At 47.1% G+C, this 24,519-nt stretch overlaps 1 protein-coding gene across 1 annotated transcript in view; it reads left to right on the top strand.

Moving 5' to 3' along the window:
- Positions 1–21,087: 21,087 nt before the first annotated feature.
- Positions 21,088–24,519, top strand: part of LOC140420815 (uncharacterized) — a 33,500-nt gene continuing 30,068 nt past the window's right edge. The window contains exon 1 of the mRNA XM_072504868.1: positions 21,088–21,890. Coding sequence (XP_072360969.1) covers positions 21,117–21,890 — 774 coding nt within the window. The 5' untranslated portion in view covers positions 21,088–21,116. The remainder of the gene's footprint in view (positions 21,891–24,519) is intronic.

Below are 24,519 nucleotides of genomic sequence, written 5' to 3'. Positions count from 1 at the left end.
TATATGACCAATATGTACATTTGGGTGAAGTGTGGTTCTGGGGAGAGGTGGGGGGGAGGAGTTTTCTGATGGTAACTATGGGGTTGCTTTGTTTCACTTTGTGGTGGGTTTGGTGGCCATCTTGGGTGGGCCTTTAGTTTTATTCTCTAGGCAGGGGCTTGATAACCCCTCTCAGTGCAAATGGCTGACTCTGGGTTGAGGGGGTTGGGTGGCCCCGACTCGATTGGTCACATGGAATGTAAGGGGGTTGGGTGGCCCAGTAAAAACATTATGAGTATTTGTTCACCTACATAATTTGAAGGCTGATGTGGTGTTTTTGCTGGAGACGCATTTACAGGTGAGGGATCAGACCAAACTGCGGACAATGTAGGTGAGACAGGTATTTAATTCAGGCTTCAATGGTAGGGCCCAGGGGTGCAGCAATTTTGATGAACAAACCGGTTCTTTTCTCAGCTGATAAGGTCATGGCAGACACATATGGCAGGTGCATGTTTGTTACTGGGTCCTTGGCAGGCATGTTGGTGGCATTGGTCAATGTATATGCCCCGAAAAGGGATGATATGGCATTTATTAGGAAGCTGTTGGCTTCCATTCCGGATTTGAATATACTCCAACTGATTTTTTGCGGTGATTTAAACTGCATACTTGCTCTGAAGGTGGATTGCTCTAGGCCTAAGTCATTGGCTCCTTTTGGGGTGGTGAAGGGCTGTTAGTGTTCATGGACCAGATGGGGGCAGATCCATGGCAGTTTGTGCACCCTGAGAGAAGGAATTCTCATTCTTCTCTCCAGTCCACGAGGTTTATTCCAGGATTAACTTTTTTCTCGTGGGTAGGTCTCTTGTCCCTCAGGTGAGGAAGGCAGAATACTCAGCCATTGTCATTTCGGACCATTCTGTGCATCTGTGGACATGGTTTTGGAATTGGATCCTGTTCACTGCCCACTGTGGAGGTTGGATGTAGGGTTATTGGTGGATAAGGGGTTTTGTTGGCATATGTCTAAGGCCATTGAGGAGTAAGTCGGGTTCAGTAAGAATGAGGCTGTCTCACCCTCCACTATCTGGGAAGCTTTGAAGGTGGTTATTAGAGGAGAGATAATGCAATACCGCTTTGGATATTATTGAGGGGAATGACCTCTCTGGGAAAAGCAGCAATAGACAAATTTGCTGCACCATGTTTGATTCTGCTGCAGAGGGGATGAGTAAAAAGGGAGGGGATGCAAAAGTTCATAGAATCATAGAATCCCTACAGTGCAGAAAGAGGCCATTCGGCACATCAGATCTGCACCGACCCTCCGAAAGAGCACCCTAACCTAGGCCCAATCTCCCACCCGAACCTTATAAGTTCCTTTGAGGGACAATTTAGCATATTCAATCCGTCTAACTTGCACTTCTTTGGACTGTGGGAGGAAACCGGAGCACCCAGAGGAAACCCAAGCAGACATGGGAAGAATGTGCAAACTCCACACATACAGTCATCCGCGGTCAGAATCGAACCCGGATCCCTGGCGCTATGAAGCAGCAATGCTAACCACTGTGCCACCGTTATTGGGGATTCAATTGTAAGGAGAATAGATTGGTGTTTCTGTGTCCTCAAATGAGAATCCAGGATGGTGTGTTGCCTCTCTAGTGCTCGGGTTAAGAATTTCTTGGAGTGGTTGCAGGAAATTCTAGAGGGGGAGGGTGAACAGCCAGTGGTGGTACACATTGGAACAAACAACATAGATTTAAAAAAGGAGGTGAGGTCCTAAAAGCAGGATATAGGGAGTTTGGAAGAAAGTTAAGGTCAGACCTCAAAGATGGTGATCTCAAGATTACTACCAGTGCCACATGTTAGTCAGAGAAGAAATAGCAGGATATATCGGATGAATACATGGCTGAAGAGCTGGTGTGAGGGGAAGGGTTTCAGATTCCTTGGACCCGTTCAGTGAGAGGTGGGGCCAGTACAAACTGGATGGGTTACACCTGGGCAGGACCGGGACTGATGTCCTTGGGAGATTATTTGTTGAAGTGGTTGGGGAGGGTTTAAATTAAAATTGCAGGGGGATGGGAACAAATACAAGGAGTCAGAGGAGGAAACAAGGACAAAAACAAAAAACAGAAAGGGGAATAAGAAAAGTGACAGGCAGAGAAACCACGGGCCAGATTCAAACAGGGCCACAGTGAAAAATATTGAGAGTGAGACAGGTAATGTTAAAAAGACAAGCTTGAGGGCAGCACGGTGGAGCAGTGGTTAGCACTGCTGCCTCACGGCGCCGAGGTCCCAGGTTCGATCCTGGCTCTGGGTCACTGTCCGTGTGGAGTTTGCACATTCTCCCCGTGTTTGCGTCGGTTTCGCCCCCACAACTCAAAGATGTGCAGGGTAGGTGGATTGGTCACTAAATTGCCCCTTAATTGGAAAAAATGAATTGGGTACTCTAAATTTAATAATAACAATTTAAAAAAAGAAAGAAAACAAAAAAGACAAGCTTAACGGCTTTGTGCCTTAACGCACATTCACAATAAAGCGGATGAAGTAATCACGCCATTAGACATAAACGGGTATCATATAATCGTGATTATGGAGACATGGCTGCAGGGTGACTAGGGATGGGAACTGAATGTCGAGGGGCATTTAGAAAGGACAGCTAAAAATGAAAAGGTGGTGGGGTTGCATTGCTGGTCAGAGAGGAAATTAAAGCAATAGGGAGGAAGGATATTAGCTCTGACAATGTGGAATCTGCATGGGTAGAGCTGAGAAACACCAAGGGGCAAAACACATTAGTGGGTGTTGTATATAGACACCCAAACCTCAGTTGTGATGTTGGGAATGGCATTAAACAGGAAGTTAGAGATGCAAGTGATCAAGGAACATCTTTAATTATGGGTGATTTTACTCTGCATATAGACTGGGCATAGATTGCACATAGACTGCGGTCCTAAAAGCAGAATACAGGGAGCGAGCAATGAAGTTAAGAAATCGGACCTCAAATGTAGTGATCTCAAGATTACTACCGGTGCCACGTGCTGGTCAGAGTAGAAATTACAGTATATATAGGATGAATAGGTGGCTGAAGAGATGGTGTCAGGGGGAGGGTTTCAGATTCCTGGGGCCGATTCTAGGGGAGGCGGGACCTGCACAAACTGGACAGGTTACACCTGGGCAGGACTGAAACTGATGCTGGTACAGTTGGGAAGAGTTTAAACTAATATGTCAGGGGGATGGGAACCTATGCAATGTGTCAGAGAAAGATGGAACAAAGACAAAAACAAAAGGTAGAAAAGTGAATACGAAAAGTGAGAGGTGGAGAAATCAAGGGCAAAATTCAAACAGGGCAAAAGAGAAAAATATTGAGAGCAAGACAAACAATGCGAAAAAGACAAACTTAAAGACTCTGGTGCCTTAATGCACGGAGAATTTGCAATAAAGTGGATGAACTAATTGCGCAGTTGGATATAAATGGGTGTGATATAATTGGGATTACGGAGACATGGCTGCAGGGTGAACAGGGATGGGAACTGAATGTCCCAGGGTTTTCAGTATTTAGGAAGGACAGGCATAAAAGAAAAGGTGGTGGCGTGGCACTGCTAGTTAAAGAGGGAACTAACACAGTAGTGAGAAAGGATATTTGCTCTGACAATGTGGAGTCTGTATGGGTAGAGTTGAGAAATACCAAGGGGCAAAAAACATTAGTGGGTGTCATATATAGACCCCCAAACTGCAGTGGTGATGTTGGGAATGGCATTAAACATGAAATTAGAGATGCATGCAATAAGGGAATATCGGTGATCATGGGTGATTTTAATCTTCACATAGACTGGGCAAATCAAATTAGCCACAATGCCGTAGAGGAGGAATTCCTGGAGTGTATACGGGATGGCTTTCTTGACCAATATGTGGAGGAACCAACTAGAGAGCAGGCCATCTTACACTTGGTATTGTGTAATGAGAAGGGAATCATTGCCAATCCAGCTGTGCAAGACCCCTTGGGAATGAACGACCATAACATGATAGAATTTTTTATGAAGGTGGAGAGTGAAGCAGTTGATTCGAAGACTAGGGTGTTGAATCTTAATAAAGGGAACTATGAAGATATGAGGCGTGCGTTGGCTTTGATAGATTGGTGAGAGTCACTTAAAGGGATGACAGTAGATTGGCAATGGCAAACATTCAAGGAACTTATGGGGAACTACAGCAACTGTTCATTCCTGTCTGGCACAAAAGCAAAATGGGTAAGAGGGCCAATCCATGGCTTACAAAGGAAATTAGAAATAGTATCTGATCCAAGGAAGAAGCATACAGATTGGCTATGAAGAATAATAGGTCTGAGGAATGGAAGCAGTTTAGAATTCTACAAAGAAGGACGAAGGGATTGATTAAGAAGGGGAAAGTACAGTATGAAATGAAGCTTGCAGGGAACATAAAGACTGACACTAAGAGTTTCTATCGATATGTGAAGAGAAAGAGATTGGTAAGGAGAAATGTAGGCCCCCTACAAACAGAAACAGGGGAATGCACAATAAGAGACAAAGAAATGGCTGAGCAATTGAATTCATACTTTGGTTCTGTCTTCACAAAAGAGGACACAAATCAGATACCAGAAATGTTGGAGAATGAAAGGTTTTGTGAGAGGGAGGAACAGAGGGAGATCAACATTAGTAGTGAAATGGTGCTTGGGAAAATTAACGGGATTGAAGCCAGATTAATCCCCAGGGCCTGAGAATCTGCATCCCAGAGTGCTTAAGGTGGTGGCTCTGGAAATAGTGGATGCATTGGTGGTCATCTTCCGGGATTCTATAGCCTCAGTAACAGTCCCTGTAGATTGGAGGGTAGCTCACGTCACTCCAATGTTCAAAAAGGGAAGCAGCGAATTATAGACCAGTAAGCCTAACATTGGTGGTGGGAAAAAATCTTGAATCCATTATCAAGGACTTTATAGCGGAACATTTGAAAAGCAGTTGCAGGGTCAGTCAGAGTCAGCATGGATTTATGAAGGGAAAGTCACGCTTGACAAATCTGTTGGAATTCTTTGAAGATGTAACCAGTACAGTTGACAAGGGGGAGCCAGTCGATGTGGTATATTTGGACTTTCAGAAGGTGTTTGACAAAGTCCTGCATAAGAGAATATTGTGCAAAATTAAAGTGCATGGAATTGGGGGAAATGGGGGATTGAGGTGGATAAAAAAACTGATTGGCAGAGAGGAAACAAAGAGTAGGAATTAATGGGTCCTTTTCAAATTGGCAGGTAGTAACTAGTGGGGTGCCATAATGATCGGTGCTATTCACAATATATATTAATGATTTGGATGAGGGAACAAAATGCAGATGATACCAAGTTAGGTGGAAGGATGAACTGTGACGAGGATGCAGGGATCCGACAGCATGATCTGGGCAGGTTGGGCGAGTGGGAAAATCAATGGCAGAGGCACTTTGGAAGCAAAAACGGGAAGGCAGATTACTACCTGAATGGTTGTAAATTGGGAGAGGGGAGAGTGCAACGGGACTTGCGTGTCCTTGTGCACCAGTTTCTGAAGGCAAGCGTGCAGGTGCAGCAGGCGGTAAAGAAGGCTAAAGGTATGTTGGCCTTCATTGTGAGAGGTTTCGAGTATAGAAGCAGCGATGTGTTGCTGCAATTATACAGGGCCTTGGTGAGGCCACACCTGGAGTATTGTGTGCAATTTTGCTCTCCTTCTCTGAGGAAGGATGTTTTTGCTCTCGAGGGAGTGCAGCAAAGGTTTGTGCAAAGGAGTGCAGACTGATTGCAGCAGGCCAAGGACAAACAGGTGGACATGAGAACAGGATGGTGGGTTGAAATGGCAACTGACAGCAAGGTCTTGGTCCTGCTGGCAGACAGACTGAAGATTTTCTGCAAAGCGGCTGCACAGTCTGCATTTAGTATATCCAATGTAGAGTAGATCGCATTGGTTGCAGCAAATGCAATAGACCAGATAGAATGAGGTGCACGTGAAGCTCTGCCTCACCCAAAAAGTGTATTTAGGCCCTTGGATGGTGAGCAGGGAAGAGGTAAAGGGAGAACTGTTCACAATCTTGGTTTCATATTTGCCCCAAGCTGAGCTTCTGACTACATATCGCTAAAAACTATCTATTTCCAACTCAGAATTTTGTCTAGGTCCACTCCAGCATCAGCTCATCTGAGAAACAAGAACAATCCCAGCTCTACCTCCATTTCTGGGATGGTGTGACAGAGTTTAGAAACACTCACCAACACGACTCCAGTGAAACATCCACGAGGAAAATGTGGGAATCAGTAAAAACACACAAAACCCCTCCAAAGTTTAATGTCCTCACGCTCCTCCCAGGCCATTGTCCCTCATAAGATCCACCGCCACCTCTGGTGTATCAAAATAGAGCTCTCACTCTAGTCACCCACAGGTGGGCAGGGTACAATACCACAAACTTCACCCACTTTTTGATGAGGGCAGCCTTAATCCGATAAAACCCGGCCACCTCTTGGACAATTCCACACCCAGGTCCTGGTACACCCGCTGCTCATTCCCTTCCCAGGTACATTTCCTGGTCTACCTCGCCCATCGAAGGATCTTATCCTTGTCCGGAAAGTAGTGCAACCATTGCCCTCGACTGCTCGCCTGTCTATGGCCTCCTCCTTGGCGCCCTGTGTGCTTGGTCCACTTCCTGGGGCCGATCGAAAACCACTCCCCCATCAATTTCTCCAGCATCCTTGACACATAAATAGCAGCCTGAGCACCTTCAATGCTTTCAGGCATCCCATCAATCCTTAAATTCTGCCTCCTGAAGCGATTCCCCAGGTCCACCAACTTCTCCATCAGCCACTTCTGGCTCTCTCGAATCATTCCCATCTCTGCCACCAATAAGGCCAGATGCTCCTCTATCTCCCCCATCACCTCCTCCACTTTCTGGATCGCCAGAACCTGGGACTCCAGCCTTTGCTCAACTCGTTCGATCCCAGATCTCAGCGGTTCCACCACCTTGACTAGTTCTTCCAGGGCCTCTTTCCTCTGTTGTTGAAACTGATCATACAGGAACTCTACAAATTGGTCCATCAAAAACTGGGCAGGCAGCGCAGTCCCCTTGCCTTCTACCATCTTTTCCTGTAGCACACCACGAAAACGCTCCTTCTCCAGTTGCCCTGACTTCCTTGCACCACTACATGCCTGTAGGTCCATTCAGCAATGGAAGCAGAAGCACTCCTGCACCTTCTGCACTCAAATACATCTCCTTTCGGGCAGGGAAAAGACCAAAAAAACTGCCTTGAGCGGGAGCCACGAAATGTGCAACCACTCACCCCATAGCCACCACTTGGAAATCCGACACAAGGGGCGCGATTCACCACTCCCACGCCGAAGTGGCCACGCCGTCGTGAACGCCGTCGAGGTTCACGATGGCACGGAACGGCCCCAGTCCCGACCGATTCAGGCCCTGACAATGGGCCAGGATCGAGGCCGCGTCATCTACACGCGCCATGCCTTGTCGCCCACGTAAAAGCGGCGCCACATAGATGCGTGGTTGCCGTCCTCTCTAAGTCCGCCCCGCAAGAAGATGGGGGACGGATCATGCGGGGCCGCAGAAGGAAGGAGGTCCTCCTGCAGAGAGGACGGCCCGACGATCGGTGGGCACCGATCGCGGGCCACCCCACATTTCAGGTAAAGCCCGGTGCAGGATTCCCCCTCGCTCCCCCACAGGCCGCCCCCCCAGCATTCACGCATCGCCCACGACTGCAGCGACCAGGTGTGGACGGCGCCGGGGGGAACCCGCCGTTTTGGCCTGGCCGCTCGGCCCATCCGGGCCTCAGAATAGCGGGGGTGCCGGAGAATCGCCATTTTCGGTGTGTCCGGCGATTCTCCGGCCTGCGGCCCGCGGAACTTGGCCGGGCCGTTCCCGCCGGAGGGCGTCGGACCGGCGTCCCCGGAAATTTTGGCAGCCCAGGCGATTCTCCCAACCGGCGTGGGAGTGGAGAATCGCGCCCAAGGTGTCTGTATCTCAGTTACATTTATACAGACTCACTCACTCGGCAAATAATCAGACCTCACTGAGCTATGACACAAGTTATGTCTATCGGAGTTACATTCAGGCAGACTCACTCAGTAATTGACCAGATCACATTGAACTATGACACAAACTGTGTCGATCTAATGTTCGAAAGTCCCCCCACTCAATCTTATTGTTGAGTATGACAACAATCAAAATATTGAATATTTGCTTTTCACCATTCCTAAGAAAATACCCTCAGCAAAACCAGTGTTTTCCGCTTGCAGTGGGTTTTGGAAAGTGTGGGGCTGCAATATTGCTGCCTTTCTGCTTTTCCCTGTCTCACTCACTGTGGAGCTGAGGAAGGGAAAAATTAATAATAATAATCTTTATTGTCACAAGTAGGCTTACATTAATACTGCATTGAAGTTACTGTGAAAATCCCCAAGTCGCCACATTCCAGCATCTGTTCAAGTACAGAGAGTGAGAATTAAGAATGTCCAATTCATCTAACAGCACGTCATGGATACATGAGAATGGGCAGACTCTGCACAGCCAGTGATCCAAGCCGAGAATCGAACCTGGGACCCTGGCGCTGTGAAGCAACAGTGCTAACCACGATACTACCATGCTGCCCTATTGTTAATTGTTGTCCTATTATCAATGAGCTTATTTGAATGTAATAATTGAATAGATTTCTATTGGCTTCGGTGTAGATATTTATCCGTGAAATCTAACTTCACATTTTAAATAAATATATTTGATTATACATAAATATATATGATTTAAATCCATATTAATTGACTAAGTAGTAAGGCGATCATTGGTTTGTAGAGTGAACAGCGTTTGAGAGATATTTCTTTGTTGCCTAAGGACCCATTCACATCCCGGAACAGTGTGACAATGAATGGTGATATGGAGAAAACAGTTCAGGCTCTGGCCCTGGATTGTCTAGCAGACCAACATTTTTGCTTAATGGCCAAAGCAATTGTGCTACAGAGTTTGAAATTCTAAGAGCCCACAAAACAACTAACCCCGAACTGTTAGTGAGTTAAAGCAGATTGCTGCTGCAGGAATTACAATTGTTCTCTATCAGTTTTACTCTTGCAAAATAAAGGGTGAGACATTCATTGTGGATACATGGGAACATTCTGATCCCACCCACTGCAGACACATCCATGTCACCGGGAACCTGCTCTTCTACAACCGGTGCCATCTCCCTTCAAGCCTTTTGGGGCCTTGTCTAGTACCAAGTATTCTGATTGTCCCGAAGCTCAAATTGGGTTTGAATTCCTTATGTGCAGTAATGAGACCCTTTCAAGTTTTCAGATCAGTTAATTTCACTGAAAACATCAGAGTTAATATTCCATGTCTTAAAAATGGGAAAGGAGCGTTGACCGTCTCTGCTCAGTCGGGAAGGTCACCCTTCATCAGGGGCTGGTTTAGCACAGGGCTAAAGAGCTGGCTTTTAAAGCAGACCAAAGCAGGCCAGCAGCACAGTTCAATTCCCGTACCAGCAGTACCTCCCGTACCGTAACAGGCGTCGGAATGTGGCGACCAGGGGATTTTCACAGTAACTTCATTTGAAGCCTACTTGTGACAAGAAGCGATTTTCATTTCATTTTCATTTTTTCATTTCATCCTCCTCTGCAACGAGTTTCCAGAGATTTGCCAAGCTCGAGACTGAGTTTTCTGGTTTCCTTCTCCATTTCTAAGTTCTATGTTCCCCATCTGGAAGCTGACAGTATTTTCCCAAATCTCCTCTCAATCCTCTGCCAAGAATTATGCGCAGGGATGAGAAAGTTCAATTGAAGGTTCAATAAACACCGTTTAGCACAGGGCTAAATCGCTGGCTTTGAAAGCAGACCAAAGCAGGCCAGCAGCACGGTTCAATTCCCGTAACAGCCTCCCCGAACAGGCACCGGAATGTGGCGACAAGGGGCTTTTCACAGTAACTTCATTGAAGCCTACTTGTGACAATAAGCGATTTTCATTTCATTCATTTTTTCACACAGATCATCGTTTAAGGATACATTTCTCCCGCATTACTCTGGATTTCCTCATGGTCTTGATTACTGTTTTGAAGATTGGTAAAGGCGGTCAATCAAAATCCCAGCTCTCCAGTGAAGTTGATTTAAGCGTCAATTTAGCTTTCACAGCCACACTTTCCACTGCTATTGATATTCACCTACGGTCCTGTTATTTTGCCAAGTCGCACTCATTTCAATCCTCAGCCTCTTCCATTGAAATGAAAAATGAAAATCGCTTATTGTCACAAGTAGGCTTCAAATGAAGTTACTGTGAAAAGCCACATTCTGGTGCCTGTTCGGGGAGGCTGGTACAGGAATTGAACCGTGCTGCTGGCCTGCCTTGGCCTGCTTTAAAAGCCAACGATTTAGCCCAGTGTGCTAAACCAGCCCCTGTTTCAATGAAGTTCAACAATTTCAGTCATGTGTAGCCATCTCAGATGGCCACCTGCAATGGACCATGGGAATTATGGCCAACCCAGGCTCAGACACACTCAGACCTTGTGGGTGTATTTGCAACCCAGATAGCTAGACGCAATCGAAACCCCCAGCTTGTTTGCATTCTAATGGAATGTTTCCCCAGAACAAAAGGACTGCACTCAGGTAACCGATACAGATGCAGACTAACCGGCGCCACTCCCTTTGCTAAGAAAGCCCAAACAGCGAAAGTCAATGGATACGCCCAGCCATCAAGGCACCCGCCCCTTTATTGGCCAAAATCGAAGGCAGTGATCGAAGCCTGTCGAATTATTGGGTCCAAAGCTAAGGACCGCCCCAAAGAGCTCGAAATCCCAGAGGGATAAAAAGAGACACAGCCATGTGTTTGGCCTCTCTTGGCCCCGGCCACCAGACAGATGAGCCCAGCTGAAACTAAGCCACATCTTCTATCCAGCCACGCAAGATCCGAACAAAGGCCTTGTTCATCTGCAAAGAGCCAGTTGCCCTGAAGTTAAGTATAGGTTATTGTCGTTCTTAGGTGTAGTTTAACTTGTAGTTTTTTATGTTGCATGTCGAAGTAATCCTTGTGTGTAAATAAACTTTCTTTGAACTTGAACTGACTAACTGGTTGTTTGGTCTTTGATCGATATCCGGTAAAGCCTTGTGGTGGTATAATTTGATACCTGGTGACTCTGAAAAGCAATACTATCATTAATAACTGCCATATCTAGTTAATTTGGCAATATCATTGGTGACACTGGTGGGATAGTATTCCACTCATTAAAAGGAGCAACATTATTGGTGTCTCTGGTGCCGATTGGTAACAGCATCTCCTGGAGTCCAATTCACATCTCATGTGCCCAAGTGGAATATGTGTGTCTTATGGGGATATATATGTGTGGCTGATGGCTGGGATGAGGTGGCTGCCCAATGAAGAAAAAATGTGAAGACTGGAATATACTGCTTACAACATAAGGTCAGTTATCATTCTTTTTAATTACATGAGTGGATGAGACCAGCAACCTCTGTCAAAAAAGTTATTAAGTACAGAACCGTTTTCTAACATTAAATCAGAAATCAATTACTTGGTCATGAAATCTCTGGTCACTTACTTCCCAGCTCCCTGGGCCTGACGTTTATTCATGGTGATTAACCTGTCCAAAACAAGATGCAATGAGAAGGAAACAAGTTGGCAAGTTACTCTCGTACTGTGTGTCAGTGGACAATTCACACATTTGTTGCTCCATGGCACTAATAGAGAACAGAGAATTCTGCAGAATTTGACTCTGACTTGCAGACAACCAGAAAAACCTGTGCATTTCAATGCACTTTTTTAAATGTCATAAAAATTAACCAGAAGGCTTTATGAATGTCCTGAAAACCAACTGGCTGATCAATTTTCAGTTCATGTTTCAGGTCCGTGCACTGATTCGGCAAAGCTCTGCTGAAAAATGTCCCAGATCTGAAATGAAAACTATGTTTCATTCACTCCACAGACGTAACAGACCTCTTTAAAATTCCAAAACATTCTATTTTTATTTCAGATGTATCAGTTCTGTGTTTCTCTCTTCCTCAGATGAGAATGTTGAACTCATTGCCAAAAGGATTAGAGATTCAAATCTGAGCTGGAAAATCACATTTTTAAAAGTTCATTCGACCATCTGATTAGATGACACAACAGACACATCTGTTGGGGAAGATTCAGGTCCTTCCTGTGTACTCTGGGATTTGCCCAGATTGGACATCAGTTAACAATCCACATTTAAAGGCTCAAATAATTTAATCCCCAATAGGCTCGTTCTTACTGATAAGACGGAACATAAATGTTCGGTGTATGGAAAACAAATAACTTCTGCACCTCACGTGCTAAGACACCCGTGAATTCACATCGATGTTTCCCTGTTCTGTTCTTCATTTCACCCAGGACAGGACTGTTGTAGATGTCCATAAGCTTTGTTGTAACAATTGAATGAATAATTTTATATTTTGTCCCTGAGACTCTCACCATCTTCAGAACATTAAAATAATTATGGCTACGACAATGTTGGCTTCCAATGGGGGCACTGTCACCCAGCATTCATAGCGGGCCAGAATGTGCCCTATCCAAACAGCAAGTGATCCTTCCTGATGCACATTCTGGTGTGTGAATCGAGCATGCGCCTTGCGGTCTTTTCCCTGGGCATGCGCAGTGCTGGTCTGTGACCGGAGCCGCGAGAGCGGGTGAGAAAATGGCGACCGTATCAGAATAACAGTTTGTGGGTGAGTGGGCGGTGGGAATCCAGTCAGCGTAGTAAACAAGGAGGCTTCATAAAGACTCGGGCAGGCCACAAACCCTGAATCAGAAACTACCTGTCCCGCGATTGCAGCGAACAGTCCAGCAATGCCTGGAACATTCTTTCTGCTCGGCCCGGGGGAGCGGTTGTGCAGCAGGACGCATGCGCAACAATCCTTTTCCAGGCAGCAGAAGGAGACAATATTGTTATTTTCTATCCTGGACTGACTGATGGAATTTTTGTAAACTCCTTTTTGCAGGATATGAGGATTTGCGAACAAAAAACTCAAACCAAACATCACATGAAAAGCTGGCAGTGACTCAATTTATCAGGACCCAGCTATTCTGAGCCTCTGAATGTAAGTATTGAGTTCCTGGTCACTACTACTTAGCAGTGTAAAATTCCTTCTTCACATCATCCATCTGTCATCCAAGGTCTAAATCTGTGTCTGTAATCCTTCTAAAATTAGTTTATTGAAAGAGCCTTTCCTTACCTGCCTTATCTATATCATAAACTTGTACATCTCTCAAATCTCCCATCAATCTCCTTTGCTCCAAGGAGAACAAGCCTATATCCTCCAATCTAATCTGACAATTAAAATCCCTCATTCCTTGAATCATTCTGGTAAATCGCTGCACCCCCTCAGAACCTTCCCATCCTCCATAATGTGTGGTGATCACAGGTTTGCACCGACCCAGATGTTTTGTGTCTGTGACCGACAATTGGATGGTGACATCAGCCCCGCTCCCCAAGGGAAAGACATATTTGACCTTATCCTCACCAATCTGCCTTCTGCAGATGCATCTGTCCATGGTGGAATCGGTAGAAGTCCCCTACTGATGGAATTTCTCCTTAATAAAAGCCATCAATTGCTCTATCTGGGGCTTTCCACCTTGTATCAGCCCTTCCCCTGCAGCCGTCCTTGCACTGCTGCTGCTGCACCACGGGTCTCCTCCAACTCTTTAGCTTGGTCTCTCACCGTCTTCTGCCGGGTTTGGTAACCAGCAGACATACCACTCCCAGGGGAAACTACTCCAACCTTCACCTACGCCTTTTCATCAAAGTTCCACATAATATCGGGTAAAAAGAGCTCTTTTCTGTGCCTTCCAGCAGGAGCTGCCCTGTGTGCAACCACTCACACCATGGCTGCTACCGGAAGTCGGAATCGGTAGAAGTGACCACCCCACAGTCCTTGTGGAGACAAAGTCCCATCTTCACATTAGGGATACCCTCCATCGTGTTGTGTGGCACTACCACTGTGCTAAATGGGATAGACTTCAAACACATCCAGCAACTCAACTGGGCATCCATGAGGCGCTGTGGGCCATTAGCAGAAGTAGAATTAAATAACTCATTGTTGGAGGAGGCTCCATAAGTCGTTCAAATCCTCAATGATGGAGGAGCCCAGCACATATGTGCAAAAGACAAGGCTGAGGCATTTGCAACAATCTTCAGCCAGAAGTGCCAAGTGGATGATCCACCTTGGTCTCCTCCGGAGGTCCCAGCATTACAGATGTCAGTATTCAGCCAATCTGATTCACTCCTCCCGCCGCCCATTTCCACACCGCAATGTTCACCGCCCAATAATAATTCATCAAATTCGGCAACGCCGGCCCGCCCTTCCTCCAGGAACACCCGCCTCACCCGCGGGGTCTTCCACACCCACAGAAACCCCAAAATTATCCCATTCACCTTCCTCAAAAAGGACTTGGGAACAAAGATGGAGAGATTCTGGGACACGAAGCCGAAGCTGGGCAGCACCGTCATTTTGACCGTCTGCTCGTGTCCAGCCAGTGACAGCGGCATCACGTCCCACCTCAAAATCCCCCTTCACTCCCTCCACCAGTCGTGCCAAGTTTGATTTGTGTAGCTCGACCCAGCTCTGCACTACCTGGATTCACAGATACCGAAAACTCGTCCCCACCACCTGGAACGACAACTACCCTAACCTGTCCTCCAGCATTGATCAGGAATACCTCGCTCTTCCCCATGTTCAATTTGTACCCCGAGAACTGACCAAATTACCTCAAATTCTCCATGATCCTTTCAAAGCTGCCCACCGAGTCCAAAATGTATAGTAACAGATCATCCGCAAACTCTGTGGTCAGCAACCTCCACTCAATCCCTTTCCAACTCCTTGACAGCCTAAGAGCCATTACTAATGGCTCTATCGCCAAAACGAAAAGCAATGGGGAGAGTGGACACCTCTGTCTGAAGTACCCCAAGCTCTTCCTGTTCGTTCAAACGCTCACCATTGGCGCCCTGTACAGCAGCTGAATCCAATCCACGAACCCCTGACCAAACCAAAACCGAACAAACAACTCCAACAAATACACCCACTCCACCCAATCAAAGGCTTCTGGTGTCCATTGCTACTTCCTCTACCTGCTGCCACTCCAAGGGCATCATAATGACATTAAGCAGCTTGCACACAATCACGACAACTGCCTTCCCTTCATAAATCCTGTCTGGTTCTCCCCTATCACCCTGGCACAAATCTTCTATTCGTGATGTCAGCACTTTTAGCAACAGCTTTGCATCAACATTAAGCAGTGATTTCAGGCGGTACGACCCTCACTGCTCCAGGTCCTTATATTTCTTCAAAATCAGGGAGGTGGAAGCCTGCGACAATGTGGGGGAGGCTCCACCCTACCTCTTGCCTCATTGTACATCCTTACTAAACTCCGCACCAAACTTTTCATAAAACTCCACTGTGAATCCGTCCTGCCCCAGAGCCTTCCCTGCCTGCGTCGCACTCCAGCAGTCTATCACTTCCCTCAGCCCAATCGGGATCCCCCCCCAGTCCCTGCATCCTCTCCTCCTCCACCCTGGGGAACTCCAACCCATCCAGCATCTCATCCCCTCCTCCCCAGGCGGAGGCTCCGACTTGTACAGACTCCGTAGAAGGCCTCAAATACCCCATTCACCCTCTGTGGTTCCGTCACCACCATACTCATCTCATCCCTTACTCTACCGATCTCCCTCATGGTTGGCTGCTTCCTCAGCTGGTGGGCCAGCATCCTACTTGCCTTACCCCCCACTCATACACTGCCCCTTAGGCCCTCCGCAACTGCCCCACCGCCTTCCCTGTGGACACTAACCTAAACTCCATCTGGAGCCTCTGCCCCTCCTTTAACAACCCCTTCTCTGGTGCCACCAACTACCTCCAAACCACCCTCAGAATCTCATCTACCAGCCTCGCCCTCTCCTCTCGTTCCACACTCTCCCTATGCGCCCGGATCAAAATAAATTCAACCCTATCTATTGCATGAAGTGCCTCCACCAACGTGGCAGCCGTGACCTCCCACACGTCATTCAGCTCCACATAGCCCCGAAGGGCGGCCCTCAGCCGCTCACTCATCCCATCATCCGCCAACAGCCCCGCATCGAACCTCCACTGTGGCCATTGGGCCTCCCCTGAACAACCAGCAAATAATAATCTTTATTGTCACAAGTAGGCCTACATTAACACTGCAATGAAGTTACTGTGAAAATCCCCGAGTTACCACACTACGGCGTCTGTTCGGGTACACAGAGGGCGAATTCAGAATGTCCAATTCACCTGACATCCACCCAGTGGGGCGCATGGTTGGAAACCACAATCACTGACTACTTCGGGTTGGCCACCCCCTGCCTTATCCAGCACGGTGTACGTCTGAGAAGTACGAGAACGCCTTTGCCCTCGGCTCTCAATCCTCCACTAGTCCACGCTCCTCCCCACCCCCTTCCCCCCAATGCGATCCATGAACCACCTCAACTCCCCAGCCACCACCGACACCCTCGATGACTTAGGACTCAACCGGTCCAATCTTGGATCTAGAACAGTATTGAAATTATCTCCACAATCAGCCTATGCATGTCCATGTCTGGAATCCTCACTAACACCTGCCTCATAAAGTCCACCTGATCCCAATTCAGGGCATAAACATTCACCAGTACTGCCGGCACCCCTCCAATTTCCCACTGACCATCACATATATCTAGCCCCAGATCGGCCACAATGCTCCCCACCTCAAACTCTACCCTCTTATTAACCAACACCTGCCCGTCTTCCTTGCCAATCAGCCATACCCTTTTTTAAGCCAGCCCCTGGGCGGCATCACATGTCCGCCGCCATCTCTCTCTTCCCAACTGCGCCACACCAACCACACTCACAACCCCCCTCCTCGCAGACCCAAACAAAGAACCAACCCATTCCCTGTCCCTCACACCTTCCTCCTGACAACCCCCCACTTCGCCCTTGTTGACTACCCCACCCAGCTAGGATGGTCGCTCCCCGCTCAAGGCCTCTGACTTCCCCGACCACTCACAATCCAACCCCCCCCCAACCCTCCCAACAAAGAAAGAAAAACAAAAGGCACACTCACCATTTCCACTCCCCCATCGTAATCTGCCCAATCCACCCACCCAACATGCCTCACTATTTACACAGAACTCCTCTCCAAGTTCAATGTTCTCACACTCCTCCCAGTCCATGGTCTCTCATAAAATCCTTCGGCGAGTCAAAGTAAAATTCTTGCTTTTAATGCATCACCCACAAAATGCAGGTTGCAAAACCCTGAACGTCACTCCCTTTTTGTAGAAGGTGGCCTTTATCCGATTACACCTGGCCTTCTGCTTGCCTAGCTCCACTCCCAGGTCTTGGTAAATCCACAGCTCGCTCTGCTCCCAGGCGCACTTCTTGGTCTGCCTCACCTACCTCAAGATCTTCTCTTCATTCAGGAACCAATGCAGACCCACCACCATTGCCCTCAGTGGCTCCACCACCAGCAGCCTCATCCTCAGCACCCTGTGCACCAGACCCACCTCAATAGGCCGGTCAAAGGCTCCCTCCCCCATCAGCCCCCTCCCCCATTTTGGGGACCGGTTCAGCTCAGTTGGATGGACAACTGGTTCGTGATGCAGAGAGAGGCCCACAGCGCGGGTTCAATCCCTGTACCAGCTGAGGTTATTCATGAAGGCCTGAGATGTGGCGATCCTCAGGTTAAATCACCACCAGTCATCTCTCCCCCTCAAAGGGGTAAACATGGCGACTTTTCTTTTACTTTATTTTAACTATGTTTCATACTTTCCTATCACTTGCGCTGACTGTCTAAATGAGGTTTCCACTGCTGTCCATCCCCTGACCATCTGCAGCTGAATAATCAACTTTATCTTCCCACAGTATCTTTCACAGTTGGGAATTGTTTTCCCTGCTCTATAGTCCATTTCTCTTCTGCTTCTGCGTTTGTATTGAGCATCAAGTACTGCACCATTGTTATTCCCTATAATTAATTCTGAATAATGTGAAACATAGTACAGTGCAGAAGGAGGCCACTCGGCCCATCGAGTCTGCGCCGACCCACCCAAACCCTCACTTCCACCCTATCCCCGTAACCCAATAAATCCTCCTAACCTTTTTGGTCACTCAGGGCAATTTATCACAGCCAATCCACCTAACCTGCACGTCTTTGGACTGTGGGAGGAAACCTGAGCACCCGGAGAAAACCCACGCAGACACGGGGAGAACGTGCAGACTCCGCACAGACAGTGACCCAGCGGGGAATCAAACCTGGGACCCTGGCGCTGTGAAGCCTCAGTGCTAGCCACCTGTGCTACCCTGCTGCCCCCAAAAATTGAAGTTACTGTGACAAGCCCCTAGTCGCCACATTCCGGCGCCTGTTCGGGGTGGCTGGTACGGGAATTGAACCATGCTGTTGGCCTGCCTTGGTCTGCTTTCAAAGCCAGCGTTTTAGCCCTGTGCTAAACAGCCCCACATGCGTTGACTTTGACTCTCTCTCTACAGTCACAAACATATCTTGTCAATGCCCAGTTTCCTATGGCGAAGATGATGTTTGACCTTATTGAACCACAGCAGTCCGTGTGGTGAAAGTGCTCCCGCAGTGCTGTTAGGTAAAGAGTTACAGATTATTCACCCAGCGATGGTGAAGGAACAGTGATGTATGTCCAAATCAACGACAACAATATATATTTATATCGCACCTTTTGTGTAATAACACATTCCAAGTTTTTTTAAATTTTCAAAAAATATTTTTATTGGGTTTTCACATTTTAAGTTGCACACTTAAGTTCGTATGTTGCAAGTTGCCTGTTGCGTACCCGTGCAAAAAAAGGGAGAAATTAAAGTTAGAAGAAGAAGACAAAAGACCAAGACAAACAGAAATCAGCACATATATTTTCAGGCAATTGTCTCCCCTTCCGCTGTGGCCGCGCTCCTCCTTTAGGCGATCTGACTCTGTTATAATCACCAGTTTGCATATTTACCGTGTGTCTTTACCATTTACTTGGTTTTCAGCGTGCCTTACGGTTTTCTCCCTTGACTCTTCGCCTACTTTGCATGATTTTGCTCCCCCATCTCTTTCTGCAGTTTTTCCTGTGGCTTGTTTGCGACCTGACACCATATCGCACCGCCAACACCCCCTCATCAACCCCCACTCTACTGGATGCTGGCTATGAACAGATCTTGGAACAAGTTGCTGAATAGCTTCCACATCCTGGATGCTGACCCCTGGATGGCAAATTTTATTTTCTCCAGCCTTAGAAATTTGGTCAGTTCAAATAGCCAGTCTACGGCTTTCGGTGGCGCTGCCGATTGCCAGCAGAGCAGGATTTTCCTGCGGGCGATTAAGGCGGCCCCCGCCCCACAGAAAGTTCTGGCTGCTCTGATACTTCGAAGATTGCCACATTTGGGCATGGCTTCACCCTCACCCCCACAACCTTTGGCCATTGCCTTAAAGAAGGTCATCCAGAACCTGACGAGTCTGGGACAGGCCCAGAACATGTGGGTGTGGAAGGCCGGGCCTTCCTGGCACCGTTCGCATTCATCCTCCACGTCTGGAAAGAACCGGATCATTCGGATACTGGTTAGGTGAGCTCTGTGCACCACTTTTAGCTGCGTTAGGCTCAATCCTGCACACGTGGAGATGGAGTTCGCCCTGCATTCCAAGTTATTTCACAGGATTTTGATAAAGTAACATTTTACAGTGAGCCACACAAAGAGATATCAGTGCAGATGAAAAAATGTTTAGTCAAAGAGGTGGTTTTACGGAGTATTTTAAAAGGGGGAAAGTGAGGTGGAGAGGTTTCAGGCGGAATTTCAGAGCTTGGAATCTTGGAAACTGACAGAATAACCACCACTGGTGGGGCGATTTAAAATATGAAATGCTAAGCTGGCCGGAATTAGAGAAGCGCAGATAGGTCAGAGGGTTGTGAGGCTGGAGGAGATTACAGAGATAGGGCGGGGAGGAACCATGAAGGGATTTGGGAAAAAAAAGATGAGAAACTTAAACTTTTGTTGCATCTTAACTCCGAGCCTTTGTAGGTCAGTGAGCACAGGGGTAATGGGTGACTTGGTGTGAGTAAATACATGGGCAGCAGAGTTTTGGATAGCCTCAGAGATGGAATGTGGGAGGCCGGCCGGGAGTGCGTTATTATGGTTGAGTCTAAATGTAACAAAGGATTACCAGTTTTAGCAGCAGATGAGCTGAGACTGGGGTGGAGTCAGCCGATGTTATTGAGGTGGAAATAGCTGGTCCTGGTGATGTGGATATGTGGTTGGAAACTCATCCTGGGGTCAAATATTTCACCCTGGTTGTGAATAGCCTGGTTCAGTCTCTGACAGTTTTCAGGATGGGGAATGGAGTCAGTGTCTCGGGAATGGAGTTTGTAGCTGGGAATGAAGTCAATGGCTTCAGTCTTCCCAATATTAAATGGAAGAAATTTCTGTTTGTCCAATACTGGATGTCAGACAAGTCAGGATGGTGTATGACTTGGGATGATGCTGTTCACATACATCTGCCATCCTGATCCTTCCTTATAGTGGAGGTTGAGGGTGTGGGAGATTCTGCCCAAGTTCTGGTTTAGCTTAACGTCTGCAAAATTTCTCTCCTCTTCCCTGTCTCGCCGACTCCTCTGTCTTTTCTTTCTCATCGCACAGAGTTCTCTAACCCAGCAGGTTGGGGATACTCCATCAATGAATATGTTACAGGCTGGGATGGAGAGATTTCTGATCTCTCGGGAAGTCGAGGGATATGGGTAGCGCAGGAAAGTGGAAGGCCAAGATCAGCAACAGTGGTATTGAATGACAGAGCAGACTCTATTTGGTCTTCTCCTGATGTTGCTGTAGAGGACAAAGTCTTGTGACAGGTTCCCTTCCCTGAGGGACATTGGTGGCTCAGTTGGGTTTTTACAACAATCCAGCAGCTTTCATGGTCACTTTTTCCTAGTGCTGGCCCCACAAATTAACAGATTTATTCAGCTCAATTACCTTTGTGTTTTTAACGGATTCTCTCACTCCGTTTTTTCTGTTTTAAATCAATTTCACAGGGGATTAGACGGGGAGGATTTGCAGTTGGGAAACTGAAACCAAACATCACATCAGGATCTGAGAGAGTCGCCCAATTTATCATAATCTGAATATCATCAGAATTTGAACATGGAAGGAAAAAGCACCGTTCACAGTGGGGAGAAACCGTATACGTGTGCCGTGTGTGGACAGGGATTCATCCAATCATCTGACTTATCAGAACATAAATGCAGTCACAACGGGGAGAAACCGTGGGAATGTGAGGATTGTGGGAAGGGATTCAATTACCCATCAGAGCTGGAAACTCATCGACGCAGTCACACTGGGGAGAGACCGTTTACCTGCTCCGCGTGTCAGAAAGGATTCATTGATTCCACCCAACTGCTGACCCACCAGCGAGTTCACAGTCATGAGAGACCTTTTAAATGTCCACTCTGCAGGAAGTCCTTTAAAAGTTCCGGGAACCTGGTGACCCATCAACGTGTTCACACTGACGAGAGACCGTTCAGTTGCTCTCACTGTGGGTCTGGGTTCAAGACATCATCTGATCTCACTGTACACCAGAGAATTCACACTGAGGAGAGACCGTTCACCTGCTCCCAGTGTGGGAGGGGATTCACTCAGTCATCCAACCTCCTGACACACCAGCGAGTTCACACTGATGAGAGACCTTTTAAATGCCCAGACTGTGGGAAGTGCTATAAAAGTTCTGGAAACCTGATGTCCCATCAACGTGTTCACACTGACGAGAAACCATTCAGATGCTCTTACTGCAGGACTGGGTTCAAGACATCATCTGAACTCATTGTGCACCAGCGAAGTCACACTGGGGAGAGGCCGTTCATCTGCTCCCAGTGTGGGAAGGGATTCACTCAGTCATCCTCCCTGATGAGACACCAGCGAGTTCACAAGAAACCGCAGAACTCTGCTGTTAATCACATTCTGGGCTGAACCATGTTCATTGGAGTCTGTTTCTGCTTATGTTAATAAACTCCAGCTCAGTGGCTTATATTCTGCAGACAAATCAAATAAATCAGGTTTGTGCTAATTACTGTGTATCGAGTCTTTTTAATATCTCTAACACAAGTTAGCTCCTTTTGAAGGCTCTCCCTCGCCCCTGTCTCCTCCATCCTCACCTCCAACAATGTGTGAGAAGTTCCTGGAGCTTCTTTGTCACTAAGATTGAGACAATCTGATCAGCTGCCTCTGCTGCTCCCCTCCCTCCCACAAGCTCAGTGGCCTAACTGTATTTAATGTTCCTCATTCCACGACCTGAACCTGCATCTTTCTCCAGTTTATCTCCAATCTCCCATCTCCTCTCAGTGCTTATCTTGTCCATGAGACACACCTCCTGCTCCCTAACTCTATTCCCACTAAATTGCTGATCATCTCCCGGCACCATATTAGCTGAAATTGTTCATTGTTTTCTTTCCCTCCTCTGGCAGTGTTCCTCTCACCTTCAAATCATTGCCCATCGGTTGTCTTTCCAAACTACCACCCCATCTCCATCCTCCCTTTCATCTCCAAAGTCCTTGTACTTGTTGTCCCCCAAGGATGTATCCTTGGTCCCATTCTATTTCTCATCCACAAGCTGCCACTACGTGACATCATCCAAAAGCACCGTGTTATTTTTCACATGTACACTGTCAACTCCCAGCTCTACCTCACCACCATCCCACTCCATGCTGCCACTGGTACTAATTTATCAAACTGCTTCTCCCACATCCAATCCTGGATGAACAGAAATTTCCTCCCATTAAAAATTGGGAAGAACAAAGCCATTGCTTTCAGTCACCACTACAAATTATGTTCCCTAACCATCGAGTCCATCACTCTCCCTGAGAAATGTCTGAAGCACACACTTCAATCTCTGCGTCATATTTGACACCAGGATGAGTTTTTAACCATATATCCACACCATCACTAATACCAGATATTTCAATCTGCATAACGTTGCCTCAGTTGCTCTCACTGTGGGTCTGGGTTCAAGACATCATCTGATCTCACTGTCCACCCCACCACACCCCATCTGCTGCTCAAACCCTCTCCATGCCCGCAGTACCTTCAGACTTGATGATTCCAATCCATTCCTGGTCAGCCTCTTGCATTCACTCCACCCCCACACGGAAACGTGAGATCATCGAAAACCCCGCTGTCCATGTGCTTTCTCACACCAAGTCTTGTTCACCCACCACCCCTGTGCTCTCTGACCTACATTGGCTCCTGGTCAAGCATTGCCTCAATTTTAAAATTCACTTTGTTTTCAAATCGCTCCATGGCCTTGTCCCTCCCTCTCTCTGTAATCTCCAGTCACACAGCCCTGCACTCCTTAAGAGTCTGATCTCTTGAATATTGCTGATTTTAACGACTCCACCATTAGTGGCCATGTCTTAGTGTGAAACTCTGAAATTCCCACCTAAACCTCTCCACCTCTCCTGATTAAAGATGTTTGTGAAAATCTGCGTCTCCAATCCAGGTTTTGTCCATTTATCCTAATATTGCCCATGTGACTCAGTGTCAATTTATTTATTTCTTAATCTCCTCTGAAGCAACTTGGGATGATTTATTACATTAAACAGTTCTATAAATATAAGTTGTTACAGTTTCACGATAGCCAGTTTGTGCACAGCAAGATTCCACAGAGCAATCAGACTAAATGATTCATCCAGTTATTTGGTGGTGTTAGTCAAAACAGGAATGTTGGTCCCACTGCATCGGAAGAAATCCCCTATGGACAGTATGTGGAGTTGTTGAGCTCTCCTGATCTGCAAGTGCGACTAATTAATCTGGGGTGCCTGCAGCTACCTTAAAGAACCCCAGTATTTCATCTACATCTTACCCATTAGAAATCTGTGATGTTATTTGTGAAGTCAGAAAAGCAGCAATAAGGGTGGTGCAGTGGTTAGCACTGCTGCCTCACGACGCTAAGGATCCGGGTTCGATCCTGGCCCCAAGACACTGGTGTTTGCACATTCTCCCCATGTCTGTGTGGGTCTCACCCCCACAACCCAAAGATGTGCAGGGTAGGTGGATTGGCCACGCTAAATTGCCCTTAATTGGAATTTGTTTTTGAAAAGCAGCAAATTCTAGCCTCACACTTTCCAATCGCCCGTTGGCAGCAGAGAGGCGCATCTACAGCTTCAATCAGTGGGTTACTGCCCGTCCCTGGGACACAAGGTACTCTATCCCTGGTCAATCATCCCAATATAATGAGCTCAGGAAAACACAAGTAGACTATTTCCCGCTCATTAAACCTCCGAGCTGCTTTTACACAATACCCAAGTGAGTGAACCTTTCTTTGAGCTTCATTTCTTCCCTTGTGTTCAGCTCCTTTGACCTCAAAGGTTTTCTTGCAATTTTTTTCGAGATTTGGATCCAGGTCTGGGAGATATTTGTGTGAATGTAAATGATAAAATTTGACCCATTAACACCCCTGATTGTACTTTGCATCAATATCTCTATCACTTTGCAGCCTGTCTCTGTCCTTTTCTTCCAGCCTCTGTTTTTGTTCTCGATCTGCTGCACCGACATA

This window comes from Scyliorhinus torazame, chromosome 5, assembly GCF_047496885.1.
Source record: "Scyliorhinus torazame isolate Kashiwa2021f chromosome 5, sScyTor2.1, whole genome shotgun sequence".
NCBI classification, from domain to species: domain Eukaryota; kingdom Metazoa; phylum Chordata; class Chondrichthyes; order Carcharhiniformes; family Scyliorhinidae; genus Scyliorhinus; species Scyliorhinus torazame.
Note: the sequence above shows the minus strand (reverse complement) of the source record. Positions and strands in the feature narration are given on the sequence as shown.